General features: G+C 37.5%; 1 protein-coding gene across 2 annotated transcripts in view; it reads right to left on the reverse strand.

Annotated features, from left to right (window-relative positions):
• Positions 1-12,442, reverse strand: part of THSD4 (thrombospondin type 1 domain containing 4) — a 351,408-nt gene that overhangs the window by 13,575 nt on the left and 325,391 nt on the right. For both annotated transcript variants that reach the window (XM_032990466.2, XM_032990467.2), the window contains 3 exons: positions 10,874-11,078; positions 10,411-10,584; positions 556-729 (listed from right to left, as the gene is read on the reverse strand). In XM_032990466.2, coding sequence (XP_032846357.2) covers positions 556-729; positions 10,411-10,584; positions 10,874-11,078 — 553 coding nt within the window. The remainder of the gene's footprint in view (positions 1-555; positions 730-10,410; positions 10,585-10,873; positions 11,079-12,442) is intronic.

Below are 12,442 nucleotides of genomic sequence, written 5' to 3' on the forward strand. Positions count from 1 at the left end.
GCTGCAGCCCAGCACACAGTTGGCTCTCTGGGCTGTGAGTGCACACTGCTGGCTCACAGGCAGTTTTCCACCCACCAGTGCCTCTAAGCCCTTCTCCGCAGGGCTGCGCTCAATCCACTCCTCGCCCAGCCTGGATTTGTGCTTGGGATTGACATGACCCATGGGCAGGAACTTGCACTTGTCCAGGAGTATATCCCTGCAGGTTTGCATGATCACAAAGGCTCTACTTAAAAAGGTGCAAAACTGTTACTTTAGCTTGCACGTGAATATGCTAAGTAGTTTTCTCTTTCATTTTATAAATACACTAGGTCAGTAGATGTGAAATAAAAATGAAGGTCAAGAGGAAGAGAAGAAAAATATCTTATTTTCATAAAAGTAAAATAACAGCAGGTGCTGAGAAGTATTGAACATCAACTCAGCAAAATACAGAAAAAAATCCAATTGTTCCAGAGATGTAGAAATACCTTAGAGCACACATCTACGCTGCACAAGAATATGGTTTTTTGATTAAAATACCATCAGAAAACAAATAGATATGTCAGACATAGACCTTACCTGTGTCCAGCCCCCAGCAAACCACTCCACTTTACCAGCACAGGGTCCATTATTACAGGGAGTTGTTTCAGAGGGTCTGTTGTTGCCACAGCCTTCCAGAGGCAAACTGCTGACGTGGTTCGTCATACAAACCACCGAACGCGTACGGACTCCGTCACCACATTCTGCAGAACACTGGGGAGCAAAAGACAGAACAAGTTCACTAGTCCATCCCCCAGACTGTACAATGAATTGTGAAGCAAGAATCATGAAAAGTGAATGAATTTATGCTAAGTTTAATATTTTTACTTGTAACTCAGCTGTAGCAGATTCTCTTACAGTTTTGTACTTCTGAATACATTCCAAGTAGTTCCTGACCTTTATAGGATGAACTTACAAATGAAAGAAATTGAAGGATGAAGGAAGAATGAAATCTGTTTTTTGTAGCTTTTTATTAGCTTTCTTACTTTTCCTTCCTTCTTCCTGTCTGTAATTTCTTTCCATTTCCTTTTTATTCATCTTTTTGCAAAAACCATTAATAGATCTGAGAAGGGATAATCTCAATAAGCAGCTTCTCAGACAGCAGTCATACTTCAGCCTTTGCACTGTTCTGTGAGTTTCTCCTCTGACCATTCAAACTTTCAGCCAGGTGAACTCCTCCACTGGTTAACAGGACGAGGCTAGGAAGACTGAGCACTGTGGCATTGGTAGTAAAATGACTGCATAGCACATCCTGTAGCTCTTCTATATAATGAGCTGACAAGAGTATGAGAGCACAATGAAGTAGAAAAATGTAACGTTTTTTGACAGGTGATTTAAAAGATTCAGGTATAATCCTCAGCAAATAACTGTAACTACCACTAATTATTGCCCAACCTGTTTCAACTGTAAGTTGTTAATTAGTTTTAGCAGAAGAGGTGGCTGCAGATGTTTATGTAAATTCAATGTTGCTTTCTAATGATATGGCTTCCCAGTAACTAACACCCACCATTCTCAGCTTTTCACTACTAAATTCTGAAAGCTCTTAATAAACAGTGATATGCAGATTCTTATGCCACGTATTTGGAGATGGTACATATGTCATCTGTAAGTCATGCAGGATAAATTCCATTTATGCCCTTACAGTTTGGTCATTCGTCTACTTCAGTGGGAAAGTCTCCAATATTCCACTGTTCTGGGGAGCATCAAACTATTGACATTTGAAAACCAGAAACATGCCATGGAAATAATCAATTCTTGTGTTAGACTGTTTTTTTGTTGCTTAATTCTTTCTTAATCTTCCCTTTCTTTCTTTTTCTTTTCAAATGTGTTTAGCATTTCACTCTAGACCATTATAATAAAGAAAACCCCATGTGCAGCTTGCTAAAAGGTATGTATATAATTGAATTTAAGCAATTACAATTATATTACACATGCAAAGAAAACCATAAATATGTATGGAGTATATGGGAGAAAAAGATTAATCTGATTGACATTTTAGATTTTATTTTTAACATACAATTATGTTAATTAGTTAGGAGAAACTGGGTATTACTTCCACAATGAACAATATATTCCTTGTGAATGAACGTAACTCTGTATTGGAACTTTTTTTTATATTTTATTGAATAAAAGTAAGAATGATCTGAAGAACTGGTAATGAGACACACAGCTGACCACTAGCTTGATTTGACTCTCATTGGTAAGAACGTAAGAGTTCACATCCAGTAGTTCGACTACAGAACAGCAGATGCCATGACAGCACCACTATTAATAACAGGCTTAACCAATACAGTCATTCATTCTCAAGAGAGAGACCAGTGACTGAATGTACAATTGGTTTCAAACTACCCTTTACTCACTCGTACTGAAGAACACTGGTTATTTCTGTGAAACGTAGTCATGTTATGCTTAGTCCACAGATACAGTATAGAAAAATTTTTTCCTATCAGCAAGTTGGTTTCTTTCACAAGGTGTTCAAATAGAAGGGCAAAGCTTTACTAAAATGGAATCCCTAGAAAACTAAAAAAGAGTTTGAACTTTTTACAAGTCATTTGTTTTTAACAAACAAAATACAATTTTGGAATAACTAGAAATTCAGAATGTAAAGGGATGTTTATGTACTCTGCAGGAAGAGGAAAAAATTGCTCATAGTCTGGGATGGTTTATTCTGCCCTCTGCAAGACTGAGTAATTAAGCTTCCCTTAGACAATGCCTGTAAGTAACATAATAAACCTTTTTTTGTTAGTGCACAACAAAATTTTCCACTTTCACACAGATATGTAAAATGCATTTATCTCCTCAGCAAAGAAGATCTGATGGCTAAGGAGGTATTTTCAAAGTAAACTGGCAAAATCTTGAAAACACAAGAATGATGTAAATTGTGCTAATAGTGAACATTTTCCTGTTTATGTAAACTAAACTAAGCTAAACCCATTTCAAACAGCCTACTCCTAGAAACACTGACTGTTTAACTGAGCCCCATAAAATGGCTACCTTTCAAACCCACTGTACAGAAATAAATTTTGTGGCTGTTTGTATTTTATCCTCGGCAAGTATGTTCAATTATGATATGCATAGAGAACTATGCATATACTCTGCAAATACTTTTCTTATTTCTAAGTAATTTTCATTTGACAATCTAATTTGCTTTTCTGCCTTGCAAACCAGAGCTGGGAACAAGTTTAGTCTATAAAGTCATCCAGAAAATCTTCGTAGTCTTAAATGATTATGCATGAACTAAGCTTACATATCAAATAACAAAGGAAATACCAAATGGGAAGGTACAGGGTTGTCCCACCCTCTGCTGCAAGAGTTTACTACAGATTAACTACCCTCAAAGGATTTACAGAGCAAACTTAAACCTGAATGTTTCTGCGTTAAGTATTTGTTTTTTTCATGTTTTCTTCTTCCTTTCAGTAAAAATCTTCCATGTGAAAGCCACGATTTCCAAAGCCCAAGGCAGGGAGTAGGGAGTGTTTGGATAATGAATCTTCTCCATTTGGTTTTCACAACTGACACACCCACTACTTCCAATTTTGTGCCATTGATTTGTTGCATTAATACATAGTAACTGCCATAACTGAACATTGTGTGACATGAGGAACTTTCACAAGCTGCAACTTCTCTGTTCTGGTCCTATTATTAAAGTTATTTTGTTTCACTGTCTTGTTTTAATTGGCAGAAATTCCTCAGAAACCCTAGCCGGGGGAACACCCACCCTAGTTTTAAGGAGTCTGCCATTTCTCCTCTTCCTGAGGTCCTTCCCTCATGAGTTCAGTTGCAGAAGCTTTCCATTCCCATTAAAAAGTAAAAATAAAAAAACACCCCTAATCCTGTGCTCTGATAGTTGTCAGAAAACAAATGTAACAGTAGTCCAGGAAAATAAGGCTAGTTCCTGCAAACCTGGAAAACTGCAAGTGGAAGCCTGAATTTCTGTCACAACCACAGGGCATGATAGAGCAAAAAAATCCCTTTAACATTGCCAGTTCCCTTTCACTGATATGCCAGCCCTACTCATCACCCTCAATTGGAGCAAGAGACCACAGGAAAGAAGCAGCAGGAAATCTACCAGAACTTGAGAGACCTTTCACTCAGGTCTTAGCATCATTGCTAGCCTTAATTAAATTTTTAAATAACAACCATTGAGTTCCAGTAAAACATCTCCATTTGTGCAGGATTTCTGTCCACCACACTTTAATCTTCATCATCTTAATTATTCCCCACAAGTTATTTATGAATCATCCTCTTGATGTTAACACTACTGAAATAAAAATTAAGTTCTGTTTGAAATACATTTACAAACTAGCATTATTTGACCTACTCTGCGAAAATCCCTCTCAGAAGGGATTTTAGAAGGATTATGTAACCTTTGTTTCCCCAATAATAAACTAAGAATTGTATTTCAGAAGCTCACTTCTGCTTCAGTTCCAAGACTGGGAGCAGATTTTCAAATGACATGGAACTTGAAAGCAGCCTTGTTTTCTTTTAAACAAAACAAAACAACAAAACAAAAACAAGAGTACAAAAAAGGGGGAGGTAAACAGAAATAACCTTATGTACTGCCAAAATACTTTCTGATATCTGGATTTAAATTATTTCCCTTTAGAGAGCATTTACGTGTACAGTAGGTGTTGTGTCAGAAGTCAAACCATCCCTGTATTTAGTCTAGCAGATCCATGGTATCATTCCAAGGTAATAAAGTTTTGAAATATGGTCTTAGAATTTTTGGACACTTCAGCTGGACGATGATTGCTTCTACACATGCACTGTTACTTTCCTTATATGTAGTTGGTAACGCTGTTGGTACTTACATATTACTGATGCTCTCTGAAGTAACGTTTGGGAACAGACTTTGCTACTCTGGCTCATACGATAAATATCACTTGACTTTTCAGGGCCTGACTGCACTGTTATGCCTTACTGGCCCCGACCAGCCTCACCTGGGGCCTCCACCCACAGCCCTGCCCATGGCCAGGGACTCCATTTAACCTCAGCCCTGGTCCGTCAGTCCCTGCCTGAGCAATATCCGAGACGTGCCTGTCCCCAGTCACAGCCTGGCTACGGGCCTCGGCGATCCCTCACGCTTGGACTCACCTCCCAGCTTGCCCTCGCCACCGCCCCATTACCACGGGCCTGCCCCAGGACCACTGGGCTGTGTCTGACCCTGGTTACTGTCACTGGACCTACGCTGTGGATTTGTTTCCCAGCTTGACCTTGGACCTGCCTCATCACATGAGCTTGTCTGACAATCTGGACTCTTGGTTGCCCCTGCCAGCCACCTATGAGCCTGCCCTGATGAGTGAACTGGGATACTGTGCGCCCTAGCTGGCAAGGCTCCTCCCTGCCATGCAGACTTTTATACGCTGATTTTCAACTAAAGCAGCTGAATTGTGGCAGAGATCAGCTCTAGAGAACAAAACAGAAATCTCTGTAGGTCTTGGCCACCCTTCTATCAGTGTCTCCTTCAAAACTCCCCTGGATATATGGTTCATTGCAAATCATTAACTGACTTATGTATTTATATATAAGGAATGCAAAACTTCTATTTCCCTATGACTCTCACATGAAATCAATGGAAAGATGTATTTTATCTTGTTTTCATTTTATACTGAAAACAAATAAACACTGATAATCAAAAGTAACGAAGTGGCTGCCCAAGTTCCATGGTGGCCTCTTTTGTTTGTTTGTTTTTTTTTTTTTTTTTTTGTTTGTTTGTTTGTTTGTTTGTTTTTGTTTTGTTTTTTTTTTTTTTTTCCCCAGGATCCAGATTTTACATGAGCTATCCAGATTTAAACAAAAAACAGTGAAAGAAGAGTGTGAACTACAATATTCATTGGTGGTTCCACATTTGACTGGTCAACAAACCCACTTGTACCTGTTAGGTAATGCTCCAGAATTGTGAGGAATGAAGCACTAATTTTTACGAAGCATGCTACAGTTCTCTAATGGAAAATATTACAGAAGCATCGCTGTTACTCATTTTAATGAAGGGTGAAATCCAGAGCATGCATTTGATCTGTTTTGATTTTGTTCCCTGATGTGCAGCGTTTTTTCTTTCTTCCCAAGATTTTATTTTGGCCTCAGAATCTCATTAACATCTAAGAATTATTTGTATTTTGGCTTCTTTTCTAAGTATGTTCTAAACATAAAATGAGAAACAAATGAACAGAGGAGATGGCAATGAGGAATAAACAAAAATGCAAGAGGGAATGCTCCAGTTAGTTGGAAGGAAACACTGGTGAGTCTCTCATTGCTGTAAATCAGCAGAATGCAGTTTCCCGCTTCTGACCCACAGGAGAAGTAAACTTTCCATCAAATAGAGCTGTCAAAGAATCAGTCATGTGAAATGTTTGCAAGAATCTCATCTGCTCCCATCAATCTAATTTTGTTGGTAAGTTCAGTAAGGTTCACCAGCTTTACTCTACTGATTAATTGATGCAGTTTGGTGGAACTCTGCCATTTTAACACAGTATGACATATTAAGAGAGTTATGAGACAGGAAGCCATCTTTCTACAAATGTATGTAAAAATATCACAGAAGTTTGTCCAGACTCTCTATAATCAAAAGGGGTTAAAGTTCATGTAGAAGATAAAGCCATGAAACTCAAGTTAATTCTCTTATTCATACTCAGGATAGAGCAATAAACGTAAATACCGGCACATACAAAGTAAGGTGAGTCTCACTTTGCTACTAGGGACTTTTAACCTGTAATCACTCCCATTGAAATGAGTAAAAATTTCTGTTTCTTTCAAGATTGAGCCTGGGGAGTATCAGAATATGGTGTTTAGATCTACCTCACAGACTAATAAGAGCATATACTTTTCAGATAATACAGGTTTGTTTCTTAAGGGTGAATTGCTTTCCCTCCTTCCTTTACATGTTCCACCAGTGTGCACATGGTAGCCATACAACTCACAAGCTTTGCAGGTAAAGTGTGTGTGTAACGTACACACAATCAACTCTGATACCTGTTAATCAAAATAACTCTAAGAACTGCATTGTTTTAGCAACATGGAGATTTTGTGCATTACTTAGGATTAGTTATACATATAAAGAATCGGTCTGTGAGGGCACTGAATCCAAGAAGGTCAATGCCATGGGGGAAAACAGGCGGTCCATAAAATACATAAATGTATGTTGTGGGAAAACAAGATGGGGGAACATGGCGAGAAGACAGCCAAGTGTTATTTACAGAGAAAAGCTACATACAGCCCACCCTGGGAAGGAGACACAACTCCTACACACAAGTCTGTGTGTACTCTGCAGGATTTTAAGTGCATATATGTGGTATTGCAAAAGTTACATTTAGGGAAATTTAATTATATAATCTTCCAATTCAGAATCACATAAACTATTAATGAAAATGAAGGCAACGAGCATGATTTTGCATCAATTAAAACATTAAAACTTTGCAAGGTTTCAGTAAAATAAGAAAACCCCCAAATCTTTCCACTAATCCTAAAACAGATCCTGTTCTTTTCTTAAAACTCAGGTGTGACTATTCATCTTTCTTTCCCTGTGTTAAAGAACACCCTTGTCAAATTCTGCACACACATATATCACAGTTATCAAATCTTGAAATTTAACATCTGTTGGCAGCAAAGACAATTGTAATTTTTATGTTACTGTGATTTTTCTTGATGTTTTGCTAATTAACCAAGGCTATATTATAATGCCCCATGCATCACATAAATCCGGACATGGAAGTTTGATATATCCCTTGCTGAAAGAGAAAGTATGTGTCTAACCAATCTCTGACAGGCCTCTCGAAATCTCTAGTTGCTGCATGTGCAACAGTACACATTAAGTGTTTGCAAAATGAGTTCAGGGAAGCACAGGCCAGGCCTTCTCTTATGGCTGTAACCAAGTTTGAACTCAACCATTTCAAAGTTCCAACGTTCTCAAAAGTTATGATAAGTTCTTTTACCTCTTATTTCTAGCCACGGCTGAAATGTCAAAATACAATGGGAAAGACTGTTCTGTGGTATTTCCAGCTGGGACTTGAAGTAGGCATGTAATAAATCTCACAAAGAAGGTCTGTTCTTGTGAGATTTTCACCACAGTTTTGCAGACTCGAGAGGTTTGAACAAGCTTTCTTTAAGCATTTGAACTTTTGGCTGCTTATCTGAACCATTTGCGGCTGCCCATCGCTGATCTATGCTTATTGCTGAAGTGTGGCTTGTCTTAGAGTATTTTTTAAAGAATTGTTTGGGGAAATTACACATGCAAAGTCCATACACTTGGGAATGCCCATTTCCACTCCATGACAGAATTCTCCTCTGGTCTTTCAATAGAAACACACTCCTCTATAAAGAGAGACTTCTGATACCGAAAAACAGCCCTTGAAGAGCACAGTAAGAAAGATAATGGCCAAAGGCCTGACTTTGCAAAGCAATTGATTACTCCTATAATCCACTGGTTTCCACTGGAATCACTGTCACTAACCATCTCTGAACACCCAAGTTATAAGGTGTGTGTGAACTTTAGAAGATTCCGCGCTTCCAAGCCTCAATCTACTTTTTCCCTGAAATAAGCTGTTCCTTCCATCCTCTTTCTGTATCAAACTCCAACCCCACTGCTGGCAGAAGTGATGGTGAATAATACCAACTACAGTAGCAAGCATTTGGAAGAAATTAATTTGTACACCTATATGAAATGAGAAGGTAACAAAATCCATTCTTTACTTTCTGACCCTAAAATGTTTGTGGTAAGAAAAACTCCAACATTTTATATATTACCTGTTTCACTTTTATGTCTCATTTAATACATATAAATAAGTATAATAACATTCTACAGTCATAACCTTCAGCTACAAAAACTACCTTTAATTCTGCAGAGGACATACTATCGATGCAGAATAATGAAGAAAACATTGATGCTAGAGTCTTCCCTGGAATATACGTGCTTTATGTGGTGGAACTGCGCTAGCTGATGGTAGCTGGGCCAGCTTTTTCAAGAAAGATGTCTTTGAGGGTAGAATTCTTTTTTCTCTCTTACTTGTAAAATATTTTTATTAAAATATTTTATTTAAAGTAAAAACTTTAATAGCACTATACAAAAAAACAACTACAAGCTACAAAAAAAATAAAAGGCACTGTCATTTCCCCTACAGTAAGAACTTTGCCATTTGCACTAATACCTATATTTTACCTGGTAACTTTCTGTCCATGCTATGCAAGAATGTACACTGAGTGAATAACAACTGGAAAAAAAAGTTCAAATGACAATAACAAAGATTTATTAGTGTATATATATATGTTTTTTTCTTTAATTTCTTTATTAAAAAAATCTATTTGAGTTGTCTGGAGGTTGAAAATTCGGCAGGCCTTTAATCATAGAAACAGTCTGGTCAGCCTTTTTAAAATTATGTGACATACCAGGTACCTGTGCTATTTGTGAAGTTCCTCCTCCTTCTCTGCATCTAAAACATGTGGAAAGTCTTCTGAGTGTTCAAACTAATGCATAACCTATAAGCCAGACATTCCTAACTTTCAGAGATAGCACCACAAAATGATCTAGATGATGACTCCACGAAGTGATGAAGGTAATCTTACAGCTCCAACGACACACAGAGATATCATTTATATATATAAATATATCAGGGATAAATTTCAGTGATAAATATCTGTCACGATATGTCACTTGCCTGCCAAAACAGCAAAAGAAAAGGGAGATGCAATCAGGATTTTACAGACTGTCTACAGATGAAATTGATAGGCAGGCATCCATAAGAGGGACCAAAATACCAAGCTTTCCTTAGGCCGTGTTTGTACGCCTATTAATGAAAGCACGTAAGTATCACTACTGAACAACAATTCTGAGCCGAGTCATGAAACAATGTAAATCACCACTCTTTTTATTGCTTTCATGTGGAGAATCTGACTCCTTGGAATAAAAAAATACAACCACATTCACAAAGCACAAAAGTGTGAATCAGCCTTGCCTGAGTTTATGAAGTTGTTCCCCTCTTTTTGCAGCTATAGGATAATTGTTTTATGGCTTGAACTTAAACCCAGACATCAGGCCTCAAACCTCCATCCCTTAAAAAAACAGTAGGGAAACTTTTAGAGTCTGAATCTTGAGCCACAGAGCTAAGCAAGGCAGAATAATAAATCTCAGCACACCCAATATTTTGGGAAGTTCAGACATAGAGACAATTCTAAATCCAGATGTTTGGCCATGTACCCACACGCTTGCCCTTTCTATGAATTCTTGTATCTAACATAAACTCAAGATGCCCTTGGGATCATTATTTTTTTGTTTGCTCTTGCCTGTTCAACAGATCAAGGATAAACATGGAAAATAAGATTACTCCTTTTATGGCTGTACTAATGCTTATTTTTTAATTCTGATACACCTAAGTTTGGCAGCACAAAGATAATGAGAAGCCTTACCCTGTCACTCCACTCCGTAAGGAACCAGCTCTTAGCACAGGGACCCATGTCACAGTTCTCAATATCATTTGGCCGCAGCTTCATGTTACATTCCTCATCATCAACAATGTCTCCAAGGTTGCTGACACATTTCACATCTCGGGTCCTCTGCCCCACTCCACAAGGCACTGAACACTGTAACAAAAGGGAGGTTGCATCAGGACTCTATGTAAGAACTGAGGTGGTTTATCAGGGAGTTGGGAATGTACAGCTCATTCATTCCCGATAAGACACCCACAGAAGCTAAAAAGCTACTCTAGATTGCTAGGAATAGGAAATAAAAGCTAAGATTCACATATTTCCAAGGCTCTTCACATTCCATGTCCCTGTTTTAAACAAATTTCATGTTTGATTAGTGATACCTGGAAGAAAATTCTTATTATTTTCTGAGGTTTTGTGCCCCGCATAGATCAATCATACTTACTGAAGTCCACTCTGTTCTAATCTGCCATTCACTGCAGATCTTCAGCTGGCACGTGCTGGTTGTCTCTGGTTTCTCCAGGTGATGACAGCGGTATTGCTGAACTGTCAGGGTACGATTGGCGTACATTTGCCGGCATAAGATCTGTCGATGCTGCATACCAAGGCCGCATGTTTTGCTGCACTCAGACCACTCCCCTATATCCCAGCTAAAGAAAAAACAAAAACAGAAACAAACAAACAAAAAAAAAAAAAAAAAAAAACAACAAAAACAAAACCCAAAAAAAAACAAACAGAGGATGTATTTTTTCAGCAAAGACTTCTCTAACACTAATCTTAACAGAATTCAAATGACATGATTCTGATGCTGGCACATAATCTTACAAAATAACACTTAAGCTCTTGCATGCATAACTTCATCCTTTATGAAGACCATGTTACATACTTGCAACCAATCTACCTGTAGTGGCTGATAACAATAAGCACACATACAGACTGCACAATTCATGATTTCAAGACATATCACAAATGTTAATTAAGCCACTAATAGATGTTTGGGTTTTTAAAGATTCTATCTATAATATATATTATTGCTCTAATAACACTTCCCAAAAATTTAAAATGTGTTGCATAAAATTTTTCTGCAGCAAAGGCTCTAAAAAAGGACAATACCACAAAAATCAAGTAATGCATCTAGGCATTCATTCATCAATAAAACTGAAATAGGAAATGATAAGCAATGAATAAATACTTTTAATTTTAGAGATAAAAAAATCCCTAGATATATTCTTCTTATTCCAAGGTTTCTCTGTATTTATTCAAACACTTTTGTATAAACATGTAATTTTCCCATTTAAGTTTTCATTTTGAGAATGAAGACACACAGAGATAAGGGAAGTATCTGAACTGTTCACACATTTTATTTCAGAACTCTTGTGGACAGCAAGCAAAATCTCTGTATTCTTTTTAATAAATATTTACATATCTTTGTATGCTTCCTATTATCCTGTGTAAACAAATGAAGCTGAATCACTAGGAGTTGTTAGAAAGAAAAATGTAAGAAAAATGCTTAGTGATAAAAGATATCTCTAAGTAAACGGCTTCAGAAGTTCCTGAGTATCTAATATGCACTAGGAAATTGCTTGTCAGGCATGCCTAACACTGTAACAGAACTCACACCATTATAAACTTTGTGGGATAAGGAGTGGCCACTTGCTGCTCAGAAGAGAACTGAAGAATGTAACCACAAGAGAGATGAAAAATACAGCTGTTGACCTGAAATAAAGTTGCTACAATGGCAAGTGGGTTTAACCCTTTTCTCTTCTAGGTATACACTCTAGATGATTTTTTATTTAAAAAAAAAAAAAACAAACCAACAAACAAAAACCAAACCAAACCAAACCAAACCAAAACAAAACAAAAAACCAAAAAACCTATTTGAAAGAATCTGCTTAGCCAATTGTAAGTCACAGTATCCCACTGGCAAGTGTCTTTTTAGAAGGAAATCACACCTGAGCTGGCTGTATTATTGTGCTGGAAACAAGGATTACCACGTCAGAATTCAGTCTTCAAG

The sequence above is a fragment of the Tyto alba genome, unplaced genomic scaffold (genome assembly GCF_018691265.1).
Source record: "Tyto alba isolate M040663 unplaced genomic scaffold, T.alba_DEE_v4.0 Super-Scaffold_41, whole genome shotgun sequence".
NCBI lineage: Eukaryota > Metazoa > Chordata > Aves > Strigiformes > Tytonidae > Tyto > Tyto alba.